General features: G+C 40.9%; 1 protein-coding gene across 5 annotated transcripts in view; it reads left to right on the top strand.

Moving 5' to 3' along the window:
• LOC306873794 (putative E3 ubiquitin-protein ligase HERC1) overlaps positions 1-22,607 on the top strand; it is a 48,739-nt gene that overhangs the window by 13,075 nt on the left and 13,057 nt on the right. Inside the window, exons 16-53 of one of the 5 annotated variants that reach the window (XM_079423280.1) lie at positions 300-432; positions 521-712; positions 1,205-1,420; positions 1,533-1,706; positions 3,092-3,206; positions 3,296-3,416; positions 3,634-3,808; positions 4,377-4,659; positions 5,064-5,184; positions 5,283-5,334; positions 6,621-6,889; positions 6,989-7,213; positions 8,451-8,571; positions 8,661-8,898; positions 9,537-9,706; positions 9,791-9,946; positions 10,025-10,131; positions 10,217-10,327; positions 10,421-10,591; positions 11,175-11,414; positions 11,549-11,632; positions 12,188-12,717; positions 13,014-13,765; positions 14,700-14,916; positions 15,005-15,165; positions 15,478-15,594; positions 15,699-15,906; positions 16,017-16,138; positions 16,860-17,089; positions 17,434-17,702; positions 18,480-18,532; positions 18,698-18,898; positions 19,044-19,218; positions 19,647-19,914; positions 20,026-20,239; positions 20,609-20,814; positions 20,899-21,026; positions 21,107-21,243. In XM_079423280.1, the coding sequence (XP_079279406.1) occupies positions 300-432; positions 521-712; positions 1,205-1,420; positions 1,533-1,706; positions 3,092-3,206; positions 3,296-3,416; positions 3,634-3,808; positions 4,377-4,659; positions 5,064-5,184; positions 5,283-5,334; positions 6,621-6,889; positions 6,989-7,213; positions 8,451-8,571; positions 8,661-8,898; positions 9,537-9,706; positions 9,791-9,946; positions 10,025-10,131; positions 10,217-10,327; positions 10,421-10,591; positions 11,175-11,414; positions 11,549-11,632; positions 12,188-12,717; positions 13,014-13,765; positions 14,700-14,916; positions 15,005-15,165; positions 15,478-15,594; positions 15,699-15,906; positions 16,017-16,138; positions 16,860-17,089; positions 17,434-17,702; positions 18,480-18,532; positions 18,698-18,898; positions 19,044-19,218; positions 19,647-19,914; positions 20,026-20,239; positions 20,609-20,814; positions 20,899-21,026; positions 21,107-21,243 (7,462 nt within the window). Of the gene's footprint in view, positions 1-299; positions 433-520; positions 713-1,204; positions 1,421-1,532; positions 1,707-3,091; positions 3,207-3,295; positions 3,417-3,633; positions 3,809-4,376; positions 4,660-5,063; positions 5,185-5,282; positions 5,335-6,620; positions 6,890-6,988; positions 7,214-8,450; positions 8,572-8,660; positions 8,899-9,536; positions 9,707-9,790; positions 9,947-10,024; positions 10,132-10,216; positions 10,328-10,420; positions 10,592-11,174; positions 11,415-11,548; positions 11,633-12,187; positions 12,718-12,989; positions 13,766-14,699; positions 14,917-15,004; positions 15,166-15,477; positions 15,595-15,698; positions 15,907-16,016; positions 16,139-16,859; positions 17,090-17,433; positions 17,703-18,479; positions 18,533-18,697; positions 18,899-19,043; positions 19,219-19,646; positions 19,915-20,025; positions 20,240-20,557; positions 20,815-20,898; positions 21,027-21,106; positions 21,244-22,607 lie in introns of all 5 variants that reach the window. The other 4 variants (XM_079423279.1, XM_079423277.1, XM_079423278.1 and 1 more) reach the window with 4 other exon arrangements.

Here is a 22,607-nt window from a genome sequence, read left to right as displayed (position 1 = left end):
CTCATTTCTGCAATCCTTTGTTTAAACAAAATTGGCTAATTTACTTATCTTACAGAAAATATTGGCATATTTTGTTGTTTTTATTAAGTATATGTTTAATACATTTCAATTTTGCCATCTTTCCATGAATTACATTAGTGATCATTAAGAAAATACATCTTTATATTTATTCAGAGGGGGTGTACTCATTTATGCTGTGCACTGTACATATCCACACACAAATTTCCTTGGGAAAAATCATGTGTTTGTAGGGTCTGAGTGGGCTGATTTCCTTCCCCATGTGGATCTGTGTTTTTCAGGGCTCCAGTAGTGTGGCCCTCCTCCACAAACACCTGCAGTTATTATTGCCTCATGCCACAGATATCTATAATCGCTCTGCAGCTCTTCTGAGAGAAAGCTCTGGAAATGGAAGTGTGCGTGAGAAGCTACGAGGTATATCAATGTACACTCGCATTTAAGCTAAACTCATTATCTAAATGCTAATGGACCTGCTAATTTTGCCTGTGCTTGTTTGTGGCAGATGTGATCTACATGTCTGCAGCGGGCAGTATGCTGTGTCAGATTGTGACGTCCTTGCTGTTATTGCCTGTTTGGGTGGCACGGCCATTGCTCAGTTACCTCTTAGACTTGCTTCCCCCTCTGGACCGTCTCAACAGACTTCTGCCTGCCGCCACACCTCTGGAGGAACAGGAGCTGCAGTGGCCACTACATGGTCAGATTTTCACATTCATATGATAAATAGCTAATTTAAGTTTAAATTATTCAAATTACAATACACACACTCACACGTGTATGTGTGTATATATTAGAGGTGTACAATGGTATTGAACCATTCGGTACGAGGCTTTCGGTTCGGTACGTATTACAAACCGAACGATTCGTTGGACTAATCCTATTACATTTGGAAAATAAAATGGCTAAAAGTGTGTGAAATATAATGTTCTCGGTGCCACTGCGCTCAACAAGGCAGCCCAAACAACGTGACAGGCAATGTGCTGTCTTCCAGTGGCGCAACGTTAGCGGACAGGCATGCAGGGCACGCACTGCGAAAGGCAATTTTAATCATTTTAAGCAATCTTGTGTGCCCCATGGGAATTTGCCCAGCCCTCTGTTTGAGAGCCACTCAACACTCGAGAACCACTCTTGTGTCATTCAGTTAAACTTCTTAACTTAAGACTATTTTTCCTTACCCTTCTTCCTGTAGGTACTCCAGATCTGGTTGATCCAGTATGTGTGTCAGGACCAGCACAGTGCTGGGTATGGTTGGTGGATCTGGAGCGTACCGTAGCGCTGCTGGTGGGATGTTGTCTCGGAGGAATGCTGCAGGGAGCCCCGCCCTCACCAGAGGAACAGCACACTACCCATTGGCTCAAAACACCGCTTTTTAGTAACGGTTTGGAGACCGATATACCCCAGCTTGGTATGCACATGCACTGCAATTCCTATTATTAATAAATGTCCTGTTATGAAATGTATGGAAGTAAAAAATGTTTTGTGTTGATGTTAAAGCTGAAATGGCGTATGTGTTTCAGATGTGTGTATCAGCTCTCTGCTGGAGGTGGCTCTATGTGGAAATGAGGAGCAAAGACCGTTTGACTGTCAGTTGCGTGCTGATATGAGTGTGCTGATTGATTTGTCCCTTGGATCAACTAAAGAGCCCACACACAGCTTGTGGACAAACATGCAGGACTATGCCATCAGCAAGGGTAGGACACAAAAACAGAACATATATTTAGAAATATGGAAAGAGTATTATAAATGATTCACTGATGATTAGCTTTGCTTAAGTGCTTGTATAGTCTAAGAAGTCACACATTAATCTTTGCAAACCTTATAATGGTTTTTATTTCTGTGGTGTTGGATAGTCCCACCCACATTGAAATCTTACTGGTCCAAAATCTCACTACACAAAACTTGTCTCGTTGCGCCTGATTAGGACTTTGTGTCCGTTGTCATTTATTTTAAATAAAGCTATTTGTGTTTCTGATTGTAGAATTTGTCATATTTAAGCTTAGTTCCATGTGATGGGGCACATTATTTTTCCATAATTACTGCCTTGAGGTTACAGTTCAATAAAAAAGCAACTGACATTCATATACTCTTCCTCTGTTATGTTACAACTGGCCATAAACCAGATCTTTATGGCGCAAACTGTCCTAACTTTGCAGTAATTGGACTATATAAGAAGTTATTGGTTAGATTAGATTAGATTAGATTAGATTCAACTTTATTGTCACTTATGCAGAGTACAAGTACAGAGCTAATGAAATGCAGTTAGCATCTAACCAGAAGTGCAAGAATATAGTGTTTTATATACATATAAGTGCAGAGTAAATGAAGATATGATTTACAGAATGTACAGTGGAATTGCTATATACAGTATTGAGCAGAGTATATACAGAATATAAATAGGAATGCAATGTAGGGATTGTATGTACATTATGAACAGAGCAATGTAGGATTATATATACACATTATGAACAGCAGAAACGTTAGAACAGTGGTAATAAATACAGCTGGATGAGTGTGCAAAATATTGATAGAACAATGTATTCTAGTGCAATATTTTACTTTACTTTACTTTACTTTTGTCATTTAGCAGACGCTTTTGTCCAAAGCGACTTACAAATAAGAAAAAGTAACTAAAACTAAAAAGTTACAACTCTATATACTATCTACCCACATATTTAAGAAAATAAAGAAATTAAATAAAATTGACACATGCATATAACAAAAACATTTCAATAATAAACATATCAATGAAAAAATTAAATAAAAAGCTACTACTATCCCTTGCCGGTGTCCCTGCCCGGTGGAGTCGCACGGTAGAGTCGATGGTCTTTACACTCTTTTATTTTATAGAAATAGTTTACTGTGCTTTGTATAGTAACAACTTTATACAGTTTATAGTGTAATAACTTGTGCAGTCTGTGCAAAATATGATTATTGCAAATGCATGTGTGTAAAGCGGAAACTAATTTTGGTTAAAAGCGGAAACTTATTTTTTCCATTAGCATATCCACTTTTCATTTGTGCAAGCAAATGTCTTAATGACCTGTTCATTTAGTCTTTTGTGTGTGTATTTGTGTAGATTGGGACAGTGCATTATTGCCGAATGAGGCTCTGTTAGACACAGTGTCCCGCTTTGTGCTTGCTGTCCTGCTGAAACACACAGGGTTGCTGGGACAGGCGTGTGGAGAGGGGAGGTATGACATTATATTCTACATAACCTCAGAGAATTCTACACTGTGGACACTACTAAAGACTTGCTTTCCTATTTTCTGTTTTCCTTCAGATATCAGCCATGTAAACTCTTGGCAGAGGTGTATCGCAGTGTGTATAAGGTGCGGAATCGCCTCTTGGCTTGCAAAAACATGGAGCTCATCCAGACACGTTCATCATCACGAGAACGCAGAGTATGACACTTTTTTTTTTTTTTTTCACTATTATTACATAACAGTATTACAGTTTGATTGAAAACTTTGGATCTTTGAAGAAAATTAAATGAAGAATGATACAATAAAAAAAACTAACTTTGTTTGAGTGAATTATTCCTTTAAGATCCTAGAAAAATTCTAAAATTTTAATGTTGGACCCCATGATATGTAATGCCATTTCTTTTCCTGTGTGCAGATCTCTGAAAATGTGGACTCTGTGGAGATGGACCCACAGGAACACTCTTTCACCCGAACTATAGACGAGGAGGCTGAGCTGGAGGAGAGAGAGAGAGAGAGAGAAAGAGAAGAGGGTCATCAGGAGCAGGAAGATGAGGAGGAAGAAAGAGAGCATGAGGTCATGACCGCAGGAAGTGAGTTCTGACACATTTATGAAGGGCGTGTGTGCTGCTGATGTTGGCTGATGCTTTGGGTGGCATTGAGCTAAGTTGTCACACACATTCTATAATTGTTTATTTCCCCTCGTATCATTCAAAAACCATATGAGATGTTTAGTAGAATAAAACAGAATTTTTACGCCATAAAAAAAGAAGCATATTTGGAATGACATGAGGGTGAGTAAATAATGACAATATTAATTTATTACTTTAAAGATATTTAGGATTTGGTTTGACATTTGCATTGTGCTAGAACATACCACACAATATACACTACCATTCAAATATTTGAAATGTAAATCTCTTGTTTGTTAATGTGAAAGTCTTTAGTTTAATGCATCCTTGCTAAAAAGTATTAATGTCTTTAAAAAAAAACATACTAACTTTTGAATGGTAGTGTATACTAATAAATAACTTTGTTAACCGTAGTTGTTATACAACATGGCATTGTGTAATATCCAACCATAAGCACTTTTTAACGTCATGCTTCTTGGCTGCTTCCTTAACCCTGCCCGCTCTGTGTCTTATGTCTTGGCGGACACAGAAATCTTTCAATGTTTCTTATCAGTACGGGAGGCAGCGCGAGGAAGGGACCGAGATCGAACTGGAAGTATGAGCATACAGGAAGAGCCGGCTCAGCCCGGTCCGGAGCGCAGGAGCAGCACGACTCCTCAGGAGGGACAGGATCTTTACACGACCGCATGCAATGCAGTCATCCATCGCTGTGCCATGCTCCTGCTGGCTGTCAGCACACCGCTTGCTCAGCACATCAGTCAGCAACCCCTGACTGGCGGGGTCAACCTGGATGGAGGCGGGTTTATGACGAGGTGAGTTGCGTCATCACTACATTTAACTGATTTAACGTGTAAGCATGACTTAAGTCTTTTGAATCATAACCCTTATCTTTGGAGCCTGAAGGTCTCGCTGAACTCGCTCAGCTTTACAGTCTGCTCTAGCGCTGCCAGTCCTGCCCGGGAATGCCTGACCTACTTTTCTAGATTTCTCATTATTCAGTTGCAAGAGACCTTGTGTGCTGCCCTGATTTTGAAGAACCTTTATAAGTCGACCCAATTGCTATTAAAAGCAGCGCTTACTCTGATACATAATTTCAATAAACAAAAGACATTCTTCATTAGTGGTATTAATTTATATTTAGGTCACATTTTAATGACATGATTATGTTATGTCCGCTCACAGGACGTGTAACTTCCCATTTTCATTTTGTGTGTAGGAGTGAGAGCCTGTCGGCAGAGAGTCGGTCCATCCAGAGCGGTCCCAGCTACAGACTCACAAAATCCAGGAGTGAGTCTGATCTCTCCCAGCCAGAGTCTGATGAGGAGGGATACTCATTGGTGAGATGTGTGACGCATGCACACTGCCTTTTCTGCTTTACTTGATTTATAACTATATCAATTGCAGTTATGTAACCTGTCTGTGTGACCTGTTTCAGAATGTGAGGAGGAATGTGGATCTGGATTTAGCTTTCACTCCTAAGAAAAGAGGTAATGTCCCCGCCTTTAACATACTAAGGCTGTAGCAGTGAGACATACTGTACTACTCTGTTAATATGTATATTTGTGCTAGAGTCTATCTGTGTACACATGTAATGTGAAAGTCTCTTTTTCTATGTGGCTAAATGGGTCCATGAAATAAGATGACAGTAGATTCCTGCTGGCTTATTTATAGCCTCTTCATGCGTTGCCAAATTTATTCCCCAAGCCCAAAATGTGCCACAGCAAATTTCTTCTATGAAGTACTACTCGCATAATACTTATTCATTATTCCTTATCCTTAAACATGTCCAGGCCTGCACACAAGAGCGCAGTTTGTGACAGAACTAAAATACCTCTCTGTCCCGTTCCCGTTCACATTTCACCTGTAAATCATACACTTTTGTGCTGGAAATCTGGCATCAGTTCTGTGGGCCTTTATTATAAAAAGGGGGGTTAAAATAAATAAACTCGAGGATTTGTTTGAGCAGTAGATTATTGGATGCTATTTAAGCTGCTTTTGCTTTTATTTTCTTATCTGTATGTACTGTAAACAGTCATAGCTACAGATATTAGACTTTTTTTAGTACAATAAACAGCGAGTGGGAGTTTTTTTTATCTACATTAACCTACAGTTAAAGAATGTCGATAATGTTTTCAGCTACTAATTTTTAAATCTTTTCCATAGATTTCCCCTTATAATCAGGACTGAAAATGTGAGAAAATCGATGTGATCAGTTGATGTGTTGAGAATTTGAAACTTAAAACTGCATTAAAACACATAAACCAACTAATAAAGGTCTTTGAGATCTTAAAAATCACAGGCATGTGCTAATTTCTTGAGGAACAAAGTTGTTCAGAATCAGGATTCTGCATCCATTCTATTGCTATGAGTTTGTCGCAGAATGAATTCTGGCTTTTTAGCAGAATATGGCATTCACAGCACTTCTAGCACGCTCAATGTCTAAATTTGCTCCATTGTTTTCATTCATTAGTTGGAGTAATGTAGGGAATAGTGAATGAAAATCAAAAATCAAATGTGACTGCTTCGGGTCGGAGCTGAGGTTCATCTGAGATATGAGTCCTTCATATACTCATGTCATTCAAATAGCTCTCTTCACAGAAAAAAAATAAAAATTCATAGAAGCCACACGAGATACAAGCAATACTGTATTAAGCATAAATGTACATGGCACACAAATAGTTTCTAATTATATAATTTTAATTGTTAAATTATACTTTATTATTGGCCCATTATTACAAAATGTGTTCAGCAGATTTTGTCTTGTGTTTTCAAGGCTTTCTGTACAGTTCTCCAGACTCTTCTGCTGACTGGTTTGGAGGACGCTCGGCTCGCGAGTGTTTGTACAGCTCTCCACAGTCCTACGAGGAGTCAGACCTCGATCTGAGCCATTCATTCAGGCTCCATGCACTCATCGAGAACATAGTGAACTTCATCAGTGGAGATGTTGGGAATGCTCCTGCATTTAAAGAACCAGAAGAGAGTGTGTCCACCAGCCCACAAGCCATTATTATAGCCATGGAGCAGCAGCAGAGTCGAGCAGAGGTATGTTCTGACTCTTTATTTGTCAGATGCTTGTCTTCACTTCCACCCACAGACTTTGTTTACATTGTGCTTTTGATTGTGTTTTGTGTATTTATATAGTTGCGTCTGGAGGCCCTTCACCAGATTGTGGTGTTGATTTCTGGGATGGAGGAGAAAAGCAGTCAGGCAGGCTCTGGAGGTGGAGTTGGACACACAGACCTCAGTTTTCACTCTGCCTCTCTGCTAACATCGGTCAGACTGCAGTTTCTGTCGGGATGTTTTGGCCTTGGTGCTGTCAGCAATGGGGGGCCAAAAGGGGAAAGTGTCCAACTGCACCATTACCAGGTAATTGTTACATGGATCTAATCTAAGACTTGTTTCAGAGGTACTGAAGAAGAGAAAATCTTTTTTTTTTGAATGTGTGTCATACTGTTCAACATTAATTTATGACCATTATCAGTGCATAACAAGCAACAAATTTAGTTTTTATCATCTTTGTAGGTCATGCTGGCTTAATCTGTGCTAATTTATGCTAGAATGTGGGCATAAGGCCTTTATAGCTATATAATAGCTATAAAGACTCATAAAATTGATCAGAATGTCTTTGAGCAATTCAGTCTTCTTGCTTTAACACATTTTGAACAATAAACTGGGGTTGAAGAACTTAAAGGGATACTCCACCCCAAAATGCTAATTTTGTCATTAATCACTTTACCCCCATGTCGTTCCAAACCCGTAAAAGCTTTGTTCATCCTCGGAACACAATTTATGATATTTTGGATGAAAACCGGGAGGCTTGTGTGACTGTCCCATTGACTGCCAAGTAAATTACACTAAGGCACAGAAAAGTATGAAAAGCATCGTCAGGATAGTCCATCTGCCATCAGTGGTTCAATCTGAATTTTATGAAGCGACGAGAATACTTTTTGTACGCAAAGAAAATAAAAATAACGACATTTGTTCAACAGTTCGCCCCCTCTCTGTGTCAGCGTAGCACCATTTTAGAGAGCATCCGATGGACGCAAAGTGCGTATGCTATTCTCTGTCATCAGTAATGCATGGATATGCTGTTTCCGTTCAAATCAGCGTAAATAAATGTACAATACGTATCCATGCATTACAGATGACAGAGAGCAGAACAGCGTACGCACTTTGCGTCCATCGGATGTTCTCCAAAATGGCGCTACGCTGACACAGAGAGACAGAGAGGGGACGAATTGTTGAATAAATGACGTTATTTTTATTTTCTTTGTGTACAAAGTATTCTCGTCGCTTCATAAAATTCAGATTGAACCACTGATGGCAGATGGACTATCCTGATGATGCTTTTCATGCTTTTCTGTGCCTTGACATTGTTGGCAGTCAATGGGACAGTCACAAGCCTCCCGGTTTTCATCCAAAATATCTTGAATTGTGTTTCGAGGACGAATGAAGCTTTGGAACGACATGGGGGTAAGTGATTAATGACAAAAGTTTGGTGCTTTTGGGGGTGGAGCATTCCTTTAAATGTTCAGATAAATAAATTGTAATTGTTTGTTACTATTTATGTTATGTTCTGCATGTCCTTTATCTTTCCTTGTAGGATGGAGTCAGAGCAGCAAAGAAAAGTTTACAGATGGACATTCAGACAGCTGTTCATATGATTTATCAGCAGCTGTCAGTCACATTAGAGAGAGCCCTGCAAGCTAACAAGCACCACATAGGTAATGTGTTTGAGCACACATTCAGTATGTTACTTTATGTAGCGCATATTATACTGAACATGTATTCTCAATGCTGTGTGTGTTTACAGAGGCCCAGCAGAGGCTGCTATTGGTGACGGTCTTTGCTCTAAGTGTGCGATACCAGCCTGTCGATGTATCATTAGCTATCTCCAGCGGTCTCTTGGATGTTCTTTCTCAGCTCTGTGGAACGGAAACCCTGCTTGGACAGACACTGCAACTCCTGCACAAACCTGCAGGCTCTCAGCTCAGCACTGCCCTCAAAGTGGCCAGCACCAGACTGCTACAGATACTAGCCATCAGCACCGGGTACAACACTGTTCTCACAGATTGCTAACATCTGTTTTTTCATAGCTGATCTTAACCTCAAATGCTGTATGTTTTAAATTATGATGCTACTCCATGAATATTCTTTAGACCCACTGTGAGATTTTGGCATCTACATTACCATTCAGAGTTTTGGTGTTTAAAGGAAATTAATGCATTAAAGTGACAGTAAAGACTTTTACAATGTTACAAAAGATCTATTTCTTTTTAACTTTTTACTCCTCAAAGAATCCTTACAAATATCACAAAACTGTTTTCACAAAACTGTTAAACAGCACAAGTGTTTTCAAATGGTTCTTGAGCAGAAAATCAGCATATTGTTTCTTTGAAGATTCAGCTTTGCCGTCACAGGAATAAATGATAAAATATATTAAAACACAAAGCGGTTATTTTAAATAGTAATAATGTTTTAAAATAATACTTTTTCTGTATTTTTGATCAAATAAATGCCATCATGGTGAACATAAACATAAAACATCTTACCAACCCCAAACTTTGTCGTGTCATTTATCAGAAGGTAATTAGGTTTGTTTGGTCACATCACACAGTTTATGCTTCTCTCAGCAGGAGCAATTCAAGACAGATTCAGTTACCTTTTCTCTTTTCTATCTTTCCATCAGGACATATGCGGACAGATTGAGTCCTAAGGTGGTCCAGGCTCTGCTGGATCTTCTGTGCAGTCAGCTGAAGACTCTGCTGGCTCAGGCTGCTGGAAGCACGCTCAGTGCAAGTACAGAACTGCAGGAGAAGACTGACGACTGCGCAGATGCTCAGAAAAAAGATTTTCGAGGTAGGACAATTGCAGGACAACAGCAACATGCTCAGTAAGGTACTTTATTTAGTGTTTTTATATATTGCTTTTATTTTGGTGTAGCATTGTTACGTAAGAGACACACAGCAGAGCTGCACCTCGGAGACTTCTTGGTGTTTCTGCGGCGAGTCGTCTCTTCCAAAGCCATTCAGTCCAAGATGGCCTCTCCTAAATGGACTGAAGTCCTTCTCAACATTGCTGCTCAGAAATGCTGTTCAGGTAGTACATCAATGTCCCGACCACATAGTCTTGTCTGTGTGCTAGTTGTTAGATTAGTTAAATGTATGTATTTTTCAGGCATACCGTTGATTGGTAATTTGAGGACACGGCTGTTAGCCCTGCATGTTTTGGAAGCTGTGCTTCCTGCCTGTGAGAGCAGCGTGGAGGACGATCAGATGACCCAGGTCTAATTCCACACACCTCTGTTGTGCTTTTTTTAATCATGGATTGTGTGTTGCAGAGTTAAATGAATTTGTCTTTGTGTTGTAGGTGGTGGAGAGGTTGTTCTCGCTGCTCTCGGACTGTATGTGGGAGGCACCTGTTGCTCAAGCCAAACACACCATCCAGCTGAAAGAGAGAGAGCAGGAACTCAAACTACAGGTGAGGGAGATTCAGTCATTCAAGTGTAAGAGGTTGTAATGCTTTAAAATGTACTCATACCCAATGCCTTTAAATGCCATCTTGTTGTTTAAGGGTGAATCAGAGGAGGAAGAAGAAAATTTGCCTATCCAGGAAGTAACCTTTGACCCTGAGAAGACACAGTGCTGTTTGGTGGAAAGCGGACAGGGATTGACACATGGCAGTGGAGGCAAAGGTTACGGCCTGGCCTCTACTGGCATTTCCTCTGGCTGTTACCAGTGGAAGGTTCTACACACTTTTGTTTTTACACTAAAGTTCAGAAGTTTGGGGTCAAAATCTAATTTCTGTAATGACAGCTGAATTTTCAGCGGCCAGTCTTACCCTTCAGTGTCACATGATCCTTCAGAAATCTTTCTAATATGCTGATTTGGTGCTCAAGAAACATTTCTTATTATGTATATATATTCTTATTATATATATATATATATATATATATATATATATATATATATATATATATATACATACACACACACACATTCTTTTTTAATATTAATTCATATTAAATTATTCTTATTTTAATATTATCATATTAAATTCTATGGTAAATAGACATTTCAATATATTTTATTTGAAATAGAGATCTTTTTTAAAATTATGAAAGCCTTTACTGTCACTTTTGATGAATTTAATGCATCCATGTTGAATAAAATGATTAAGTTCATAAAAAAAAAAGAAAGCGAAGTCTTCCTGACCCCAAATGTTTGAATGGTAGTGTATGTTTGCACACACAACTTCATGGAAGCCAGTAGCACAATATGTGCATTGTCAAGCTGTGTGAGTAAGAGTCTGTATGATTTGTTTTAAGTTCTATATTGTGAAGGAGAATCGTGGAAATGAGGGAACGTGTGTAGGTGTGTCACGCTGGCCAGTGCATGATTTCAACCACCGCACAACAGCCGATATGTGGCTCTACCGTGCATACAGCGGCAACCTCTACCATAATGGAGAGCAGACCCTCACGCTGTCCAGCTACACACAAGGAGACTACATCACCTGTGTGCTGGACACGGAGGCTAGGACTGTGTCCTTTGGCAAGAACGGAGAGGTGCGGTGCAGCCCACTTACAAACACAAAAATACCATTTAACCAACTTTCATATCAAAAGCTGAGCTGTAGTCCACATTAACTGTTTTACGTCATATGTGCTTATGTTCTAAACCATGTGGCTCTATGTGGCAGGAACCCAAACTGGCCTTTGAAGATGTCGATGCTACAGAGCTGTACCCTTGTGTCATGTTCTATAGCAGTAACCCCGGGGAGAAGGTAAGACAGAAGTGCTGATGTTGATTTAAACTCTGTGGTCTTCTGTTTATCTAAAATAACACTGATGAACTGTTCAAACTGCATAATCATATTGGTGAAAGGTCAGTCTAAACTTTGATTGCTTCACCTTAGAGGTGGGCAGCATAAGCACAAAATTATATCATGATATTTGTCAATCTTTTGGGTCAATAACAAAATTGATGCTTTTTTTTTTATTATTTGAACAGTCACATGGCTATGAAACAAATTTATGAATGTGCATAATTTTTCAATCCAAGTAATAAAGCTTAATATATTTGTTTTTCATCAAATATTTATATTTTAATTCATTTCAGCTGCATTTCAATTAACAATTTTTTTATTAGTTGTGGTTTTTTATTGATGATAATTTTGATGAATTATATTTTTTTTACAGATTCCTTAAATAAATAGTTTAGTAGAATGCAATGTAGCACAGCCATATCAGCAATATCAACAAAAATGTATACCGATTGACAATTTCCTACAATTTTCTATATTGTTCTAACCAGTATATCACCCATCCCTTCTCTGCAGGTAAAAATCTGTGACATGCAGATGAGGGGCACACCACGTGACCTGTTACCTGGTGACCCAATCTGCAGCCCTGTGGCCACTGTCCTGGCAGAAGCCACCACCCAGCTGGTCCGTATCTTACACCGTTCAGAGCACTGGACCCAAACTATCAACCGCAGCATCCTCCAGCGCCTCCAGCAGATCAGGGGCTGCCTGCGAGAAGGAGCTCCTCCAGCAGGGACCACCAGACTGCGCAAGAGCCGCTCGGCACAGAGCAGAGAGGAGCAGGATGAGAAGGAGGAAGAGAGAGAGGAAGAGAGAGGAAGAAGCGGACGGCACGCAGCGGCTGAGCTGTCGGAGGCACACCTGCGGACGCTGTGCCACCAGGTGTGGCCGGTGTTAGCTGTGATAGGGGGAATAGATGGTGGGTTAAGAATGGGGGGACGGTGTGTGCACAAGCAGACGGGGAGACACGCCACACTGCTGGGTGTGGTGAAGGAGGGGAGCACATCAGCTAAGGTGCAGTGGGATGAGGCGGAGATTACCATCAGGTGAGAGATGGGTATCTGTTTGAGTAATTTATATGAATGTGAAATTGAGGCTTTTACCTCGCTCCTGCTCCCCCAGAGCTCTCCTACTTTTCTGTCTTCTGCTCGCCTTGGTCTCTTTATTCTCTTTTCTTCATCCCTAATCATTTCATTGACTTTTTCCTTTGCATTAGCTCCATGACGTTGCATGTTCCTTAGCCCTCCTCCCTGCTCCCTCACTTTCTCTCTGTCTCTTTCTCTCTCTGTGTTTGGTTTGTCACTCCTTTTCATTGAAGCTTCCCCACTTTTTGGTCGCCCAGTGACACGCCGTTGTACAACTTGGAGCCAATCGAGCCTCTTCCCTTCGACGTTTCGCGTTTCCGTGGACTCACTGCGGCTCTGCTGCTGGACCTCACCGCCCTCGCAAGCCTGCAGGACGACGGCTCCAAATCTGCCTCCAGTCGACGGCACGAGCGAAGACATCGCCACGAACCCCAGGAAGAACGGGAGAATGAGTCACACACAAAACTGAAAGAGGGGACAGGAGACTTGCGCGTATCACACAGCTTAGATGAGGTTCGAGCTCGAGCTCCGCCCAACTCTCGCTCCGAGAGCGAGCTCGCTGCCTACATGCAGGATGCCGCACAGCAGACTCCAGCAGAAGGACGGCGGAGGCTGCAGGAGATGGTGGGGACGCGCTTGCAGGAGGCGGCTGCGCAGATGGAGGTGCATGCGGTGCAGTTGTCGTATCTGTATCTGGGAGCGATGAAGACACTGAGTGTACTTCTGAGCTGCAGTAAATACGCCGAGCTGCTGCTGATCCCCAAAGTCACGCCTGACAGCGGCCATAATGCAGATTGTGCCAGCCCTGGGGTGAGCGTGTGTCAGGAGGAGGCAGAGCTGCGATCGGCTCTGCAGTTTCTGATGCGACACATGGTGAAGCGGGCGGTGATGAGGTCACCCATTAAAAGGGCACTTGGGCTGGCAGACCTAGAGCGGGCGCAAGCTATGATCTACAAACTGGTGGTCAATAGCCTACTAGAAGAACAGGAAGGCCACAGTTCTAAGCCAGGTATATCAGAAAACATAAACCTGATAAACGTAAACTGACTTTATCTACACTACTGTTCAAAGGTTTGGGGTCACAATTTTTATTTTTTTTAAAGAAATCTCTTATATTCACCAAGGCTGCAATTATTTGGTTAAAAATAAGGTTAATACAGTAATTTTGTGAAACATTACCATTTAAAACAACCAGTTTGACTATTTTAATATACTTTTAAATGTAATCTGTTGGTAAATCAGATTTTTCAGCTGCCATTACTTTAGTCTTCTGTGTCTCATGATCCTTCAGAAATCATTCTAATATGATGATTTGAAAGTAAAAAAGAGAGCGAAAATAAACACAGTTTATTTGAAATTGAAATCTTTTGTATTATCTGACACTGATCTTAATGCAACCTTTCTGAATTAATTTCTTTAAAAAAGAAAAATGTACCGACCCCAAACTGGTAGTTTATATAGAACCGACTGTACAGTATCTGCTAACCTTTACAAATATTGCTTGACATTTATATATAACGCCAATGAAATTTATTTAAAAAAAATCAGACCTTGCCAGAACTTGATGGCTAACGTTTGAATTTTCCTTAAAAAAAATCTCACCCCAGTGGATCTCCGTTTTAACATTTTATTTATCAAAACATACAATTAAATAAAATAAAAACCTTTTATTTAATTTATTTAAACTATTTTTAAAAATGATTGGACTCTTTATGTAATGCAAAGATTCTAGTTAATAAAGAAGATTGAGTCAATAACAATAATAACAATAACAATAATAATAATTATATAATTTTTGCTCTAATGGGCCAAGAATTTTTGGTTTTGACCTGGAATTTTCAGTTTGGTGTATTTGTTGCAAGCTAAGATTTTTTTTTATACACAATCTCATTCACAAGACACATAGTTCTCTTCATAAAATATGTGAATGTGTGTGTTTTTAGTGGACACAGAGTGTGAGGAGTTAGAGGGAGACCAACAGTTTCAAACTCCGATCACCACCTCCCCATCAGCCTCCAGCAGCACCTCCTTCATGAGCTCCTCGCTGGAGGACACCACCACAGCAACCACACCTGTTACCACAGCCACCACACCTGTTACAGATGCCGAGACGGCACCGGCTTCTGAATCACCCGGAGTAATGCCCCTCAGCCTGCTCAGGTACACACACGCACACTTTGTCTCTTTGAGTGTATAAACATTGAATCTTTCAGTCTGTGTGTCATGATTAATGTGCATATCTGAGCAGGCAGATGTTCTCCAGCTACCCGACAACCACCCTTCTGCCAGCACGTAGAGCTCAGACCCCTCCCGTCTCATCGCTGCCCACCTCACCATCAGACGAGCACGGCCGGAGACAGAGCCTCACGTCACCTGAGTCCCAGCCTGCCAGAACCACCAGCAGGGCAGGTACAAATACATACTATGTTTGTTTTTTTATTTGTATGTATGTATGTGTGTGTGTGTGTGTGTGTGTGTGTGTGTGTGTGTGTGTGTATATATGATAAATTCATTGGGAATATACATACAAGTGTGAAATTTGTCAATAGACCACATAAAATTAAGTAAATATTCAAGCTAAACATTCAACTTTTCACTCAAATAATTTGCAATGGAAACAATATATTTAATTAGGCTGTCTTTCAGATCTTTGTATATGACTGTCTATCCATATACACATAGTCCTTTATTAAACAGCTGATTTTGTTTATTCGCTCCAAGCGTTATCAGACCCCAGCAGTCGTCTTTCCACATCTCCACCTCCTCCTGCCATCGCAGTTCCGCTGTTGGAAATGGGTTTCTCACTCAGACAGATCATGAAAGCTTTGGAAGCAACAGGTAGACACACATTCACTCTCATAGAAATGTTATGTCTAAATTCAGAATTTTGCTTTTTTCTCATGTTATCAGATATTCAGAGTGTGTTCTGTGTTGGTCTGTAGGTGCACGTGGTGAGGCAGATGCTCAGAACATCACTGTGCTTGCGATGTGGATGATCGACCACCCAGGCACGGCAGACTCTGATGAGGTTTCAGACCCCTGCTCCGGTGCGGCAGGAGGGGGTAAGAGCACAGAGAGGAGCTACCTGCGCTCACCGGGTGACACCCCCAATGCTGATGCTGCAGAAATGGAGGAGGGATTCAGTGAGAGGTATGAATAATATGTCATGACATATTGTATTGTTGGATGAGTGTAAGAAAACAATGTGTATCTTAATTTGTCACCCATTTTATCATTCTGTTACTTCTTTTTCATTTTAGTCCTGAAGGTCTTGATCAAGATTTGGGCTCGTCCTCTGCCGGCCCCACTCCCAGAGGACGCTCTGCAGCCAGTAGGAAACACCGCTTTGACCTGGCTGCACGCACATTATTAGCTCGTGCAGGTACAGGGATCTCCAAAGTTACATGTGTTCTAAGTCGACTAGTCAGTGGGCCATCTGAACAACTAGTCTGTTAATCGCTTTTAATGAAGTCCTGTATAAGGAGGCTGGTTTTAGGTTCATCTGACCCTGAGCAGACATCTGTATCTATTTATCAAAGATTCCTGAAAAAATGTCAGTTAAGCAGAACAACTGTTTTCAACATTGATAATAAGAAATGTTTCTTGAGCATCAAATATATGCATATTTGAATGATTTCTGTAGGATAACGTGACACTGAAGACTGGAGTAATGGCTGCTAGAAATTCAGCTTTGTTGTCAATAGAAATCTATTTAAATTTAAAGTATAATAAAACAAAACACTTATTTTAAATTGTAGTAATGTTTCAAAATATTACAGTTTTTACTTTTATGCTGTCTTGGTGAGTGTAAGAGATCATTAAAAAAAATGTTTTACTGACCCCAAACATTTGAAGTTTAGATCAGGGAAAGGCATCTTTGGTCCTGGAGGGCCACTGTCCAGCAGAGTTTAGTTTCATCCCTAATCAAACACACCTTATTGTCCCTTTTACACAATCCTAAAGACATAATCCTAAAAACTAGCTAAACTCGTCAACTATGCTAACTGCTTGGTCAGCAAGTTTAAACAGTTTTATGACATTCAATTTTAAGAATCATCAAAACACAATAAAATACTCCACAGTAACGTTGTTTTTTTGTTTAGCTGGACTGTACCGCTCAGTGCAGGCACATCGAACTCAAGCACGTCGAGAAGGTTCTGGATTGCAGCAGGAGCCTGGGCCGCTCGGGGCGCTGTATGACTTCAATCTGGATGAAGAGTTGGAGCTCGAATTGGATCAGGAAGCCATGGAGGCCATGTTCACCCAGGAGCTTGCATCCGATTCCGACATTCTGGGAATGTGGATCCCGGAGGTACTGGACTGGCCAACATGGGTGTGTGTGACAGCAGCCTGGGGCTGCCGCTGCTTTACTACTCACCTTTAACCCCTACATGGCTGTACACACAAACACACACACCTACACTTTCATTCAGAGACACACATATTGTACTTGCATAAAATTTGCTCACTCACATCCTCATATTGGTCACAGCAGCTTTCTCACTCTCACTAACTCCAGTGCATGTTTTGCCAGCACAGTATGGAAGCAGCAGATGCATGCTGGGATAATTCAGCCCTGATCCGTGTTACACTGGCTTTCAAATCTTCATACATGTACGACATACTCTCCAAACTGACCGCAGTTGTCTGGTTTTGTCTCATTTGCTTGTGTGTTAGCATGTGTGTGAGACGGAGGACCGTGATGAGATGGTCGTGTGTGAGCTGTGCGGGATCAGCGTGTCCAGCTTCAACCAGCACATGAAGAAGAGTCACCCGGGCTGTGGTCGCAGTGCCAATCGCCAGGGTTACCGCAGCAATGGCTCTTATGTTGACGGCTGGTTTGGAGGAGAGTGTGGAAGTGGAAATCCTTATTATTTGCTCTGTGGCAGCTGCAGAGAGAAATACCTTAACATGAAGAGCAAGATCAAAGGACCACTGCCTGAGAGGTGAGAATTAGTGTTGGGCGATATGCACCATAGTCATATCGTCCTATCGTCAGCCTGATAGATCGCAACACATGATATTATGATGCTAATTTAATTTAGTTATTTGCCGGAGAGTGAACCAACTATGGCTAAAAGCAGCCTAATATTAGTGTAATCCATTAACTACACATTATATCTTTTTAGTCAAGTAGCATATGGATGTCATGTCACAATTTTTTTAAACACGACTGAATTTGTATTTAAACATGATAAATTAATAGAAGCATTGTACGTTACTAATTATAATGCTTACATTTCCTTAGTTATTCAAACATCTACAGAAAACGAGCAAAGAACATTTACATTATCAAAGAACATCACTGTCTTCAGTCTAGCGCGAGTTTATGCATTTTAAACACTGAATAAATCTCTTATACTTACATCACACGTACATCTGCACTTTGTTTATGATGAGAGAATTTACGAGAGAGCAGAATTCAGTCAGCAAGCGTGCGCACTCAACAACAAAACTCCAGTGTTTCAGCGATGACTCATCTGAATGACTCTGATTGGCCATTGCATTCATAAACTCAATGGAATCGTGTGTGATTGGTTAATACTGTAAAACACGTAAAAAGAAATATGATGGAACAAATAAGCCCCAGTATTGATTAGATAGTATTACTAGCCTGATAATAAAAATAATAATAATAATCGTCTTGCTATTGTCAAAATCATCAGCCCTAGTGAGAATGAGAGGTTGCATGCATGTTTTTTTACTGATCTCTGTTTTTTCAGGTATAAAGGTCAAGCACCAGACCTGTTGGGAAAGCAAGACAGCGTGTATGAAGGTATTAAGTGTCTACATGCAAAACATACATATAATTTAAATGGAAAACATAAGTAATAAAAAAAAAAAAAAAAAAAAAGGCATGTAAAGTTTGTTAGGATTATGGACAACCACTGTAGACTCTGTATTTTGGTCAATGTGTCTGAACACACATTTTGCCCTGCAGAAGACTGGGACATGTTGGATGTAGATGATGCAGAGCGTCTGATGGGTGAGGAGGAGTTTGAGTTGCTGTCTGCTCCACTTGGTCTTAGTGAACGCAGACCCGTCCCCGAGGCTGTCCATTTTCAAGACACCGACCCTCTCGGAGCCTCAGTTGCCATGGTCACTGCCACCAACAGCATGGAGGAGACTCTCTTGCAGATAGGTACAATAATAACACCAATGTGATTGTGTGACCCTAACACTGTAGTGATTCAGAGAATGCATCATGGTTTAAGATGCCTGTAATTTTACAGATATTGTCTAAGATTTGTATTTGTATGTTTATCTCCATGTAACTCCGTCTATAGGTTGCCAGAGCTCAGTGGATAAGAGCTCATCAGGTCGCTTGTCTTTGGGGGAGCAAGCGGCAGGTCTGCAGACGTCTGCTGATCGCCTGGTGGCTCTGAAAAGAGTCACTGCAGCTGCACAAGTCCTGTTAGCCAGAACAATGGTCATGAGAGCACTGTCCCTCCTGTCTGTTAGGTTAGTGTGTTTAGTGATGTGGCTGTTTATATATGCGATTTAATTGCAATATTTAAGTGTGAGTTTTTTTTTTTGTTTTGTTTTTTAAGCTTCAGGTTTGCTGTGCTCATTTTCTAGGGCTGCTCAATTTAGCCAAATTTTTTGATTATCTATTAATATGAATAATATTACTACTAATAATTATTATTATTATAATATCCTATATAATATATAGTAAATTTCACTGTAAAATTAAAGTATTTAGGAAATCATTCATTATTTTAATTTCCACTTTATACTAATTTATGATGTCTTAAGTTAATGTAAAATGCTAAACCATTGCGCTTTACACTAAGCCATATTTTTAGGCTTTTTTTTTGTTTTATTTCAATTAATTTTTTATACAATTACTATATGAGTTTTTGTTAACTCATATTTCTGCTCTTCAGTGGCTCTAGTTGCAGTCTAGCAGCAGGATTGGAGTCCCTGGGCTTGACAGACATTAGGACTCTGGTGCGTCTGATGTGTTTGGCTGCGGCAGGTAGAGCTGGACTTTCCACAGGCCTTACATTAGGCCCTGGATCCTCTGAGCGCCCGCGAGGGGCTAGCAAGCCAACCAAACCCATTTCTTGTTTGGCGTACCTCAGTACCGCCGTTGGCTGTCTGGCATCGAACAGCCCCAGCGCTGCCAAACTCCTGGTCCAGCTGTGCACTCAGGTATCCAGATGAAAATCTCATGAAAAGCTTGTAAACAGAGAGACTACAAAAAGTGAAAATCTTTTTTTTTTTTTTTTGGTCTCACCCTGCCTTGCCTCGCTTTTCCTCTAGAATCTGATATCAGCTGCCACCGGGATGAATCTGACCACAGTAGATGATCCAATCCAGAGGAAGTTCTTGCCCAGTTTCCTGAGGGGAGTGGCAGAAGAAAACAAACTGGTGACGTCGCCCAATTTCGTGGTGACCCAGGCGCTGGTGGCACTGCTTGCCGATAAAGGTGCCAGGCTTCGACATGGCTACGACAAGGCTGAACTGGAAAAAAGAGGTTAGTTGACATCTAGTTGACAGTGCCGCCTGCCACATTATTTACTTGATGTTTTTTCAGTCATTTATTTTTTTGTTATCATTTTATTTTGTTCAGTTAAATCTCATAAATCTGATTTGATTTGTTTCTTTTGGCAGCAGAGGGGTTGTTAGATGAAGCTTTGTTGTGTTGCAGCCTGAAAACCACAGCTTTTGCCACCAATCACCGCCAGTTTAATTTCTCATTTGTTTTTCTCGTTGTGTGTGTGTACCCATCTGTGTGTATGTGTGTATGTTTATTTCGCTTGTGGCCTGGCTTTGTTCTGCTTGGTCGTCGCAGGGTTAATGTCGCCTCTCTATGTCCACCTCACCTGTGCCCCCCTTGCTGTAGGCCCATTGGAGCTGGCAAATGCGCTGGCGGCGTGCTGCCTCTCATCTCGGCTCTCATCGCAGCACCGCCAATGGGCCGCGCAGCAGCTGGTGCGCACACTGGCGGCTTATGACCGAGATAACCAGAGCCGCCCGCAGACCTTTGCTGACGTGGCAGGAGACCTGCGGAAGTGGTCCACTTTCAGACTCGAGGCCCACCAGAGCAGGGTATGATTCCCCCAGCGTTGTCTGTTTACTACGCTTAAACAGCACTGGATGGTTTCTGATGCTGAATCATTTGGTATCTTGTAGGTGATCACATGTGGGTGGTGTAGTAAAAAAGGCCTTCTGGCAACTAGCGGGAGTGATGGGACGGTCCGCATTTGGAACGTGACCAAAAACCTGTACAATCTGCAGCAAACATGTGTCTTTAATAAAGGGTCAGTTTCTCTCTTTCTCCTAATTAGGCTTTTTTCTTCACCAACTGAAATGTGATGTTTATGATCTTCTTTGTTTTCAGAGATGACACTTCGGATGAGTGCATGGGTAATCTGGGGTCTCCAGGCGATCTAAACTTGGCTCCAGTCACTTGGAGTGTCAGTGGAAAGTACTTGGCTGCTGCCATGGAAAAAATAGTGAACATTTGGCAAGTCAATGGTGCGTCGCTCACCATCACGATATACACTACCGTTCAAAAGTTTGGCAGGCATTACTCTACATTACATTATTCTTAAGTGTCACATTATCCTTCGGAAATCATTCTAATATGTTGAATTGGTGCTCAAGAAACATTATTATGAATGTTTTTAAGATTCTTTGAAGAATGGAAAGTTTGAAAGAACAGCGTTCATTTGACACTTTCAGGCAGATTCAGAAATATCATTGATTTGATGGCACTGAAACTGTCAAATGAGAAATGAGAAGTAAATTGAGCTGAATAATGCCACTATTAGCTTCTTCGGGGCTCTCAAGTCCCACACATTCACTGTGAGACTAACGCATTTCAAGCAGTTCACATGCTCTCACGCCACACCTTGTATTTCTCACACTGAGAAGGGATAACTTGTCCCGCTATATGTACAATTAATAGACGAGGGAATACGGAGGTAAGTTCTCTGCCGAGTTCAATGCCACCTACCAGCCAATCAGAAATTAGGATGATGTTGTTTCCATTTAAATTGCACGATTCTGCCGCTAGCGCGTTTGTTACTAAGCAACATGGATACGCGCGCACATAGAGTGTAAGTTGGAAGAGAAAGATCCGATGAATGCTGTAGGTAACCCCTTCATTTTAGTTTTTGGACGAAATCGAAAAGATAGTGAAAGCCGATGTTAGGAAATATAGCCAAATTCATGCTGAAGTATTGATGCAGTCAAAAAAAACTCTCCCAACTGCTTTGCAACCAGAAGCTTTAGCTTAGCTTTGGCTTCCTGAAAGGAAAGTACTAGAGATGTTATAACAGTTGGTAAATCTGATAAAAGACAGACAAATTCATCCAAATAAAATAAATTGTTTTACATAAAAAGTATCAAAAATACAAAGATATTTGGCCCCAAACATGCCAACTGAACAGCAGTGCTCAATGTACATACTGTACACACACAGTAGGATTACAGTACTTACCCTGAGCATGTATGTCAAGCTGTGTGTGTGTGAGAGAAAGCGAGAGAGTACACATTTCAGCTTATGAATGTTTTTTTGGGGTTTTTTCTGTTGTGTTTGTTGCACATTTTGGTGCCTTGATGACAAGAGTAGGGGGCTCCCATATAAAGCACTGTGGCTTCCCCACTCAAATTCAGATGTAGTGTGTTTTCCATGGTGGGTTTGAATAAAACCAAAACTAGGAACAGTTTGACTCTGGATGGAACACTATTCTATATCATGACAGTGCTTTATGTGGGAGTCCTCTACCCCTGTCATCAGGCATCAAAATATGCAACAACATTTACAACAGAAAAAAAGAAACATGAGGACTCTCTCTGTCTCTCTCTCTCTTACACACACACACACAGCTTGACAT

Source organism: Barbus barbus (assembly GCF_936440315.1).
Source record: "Barbus barbus genome assembly, chromosome: 1".
Taxonomy (NCBI): Eukaryota; Metazoa; Chordata; class Actinopteri; order Cypriniformes; family Cyprinidae; genus Barbus; species Barbus barbus.
This window is presented reverse-complemented; position numbering and strand designations above follow the sequence as displayed.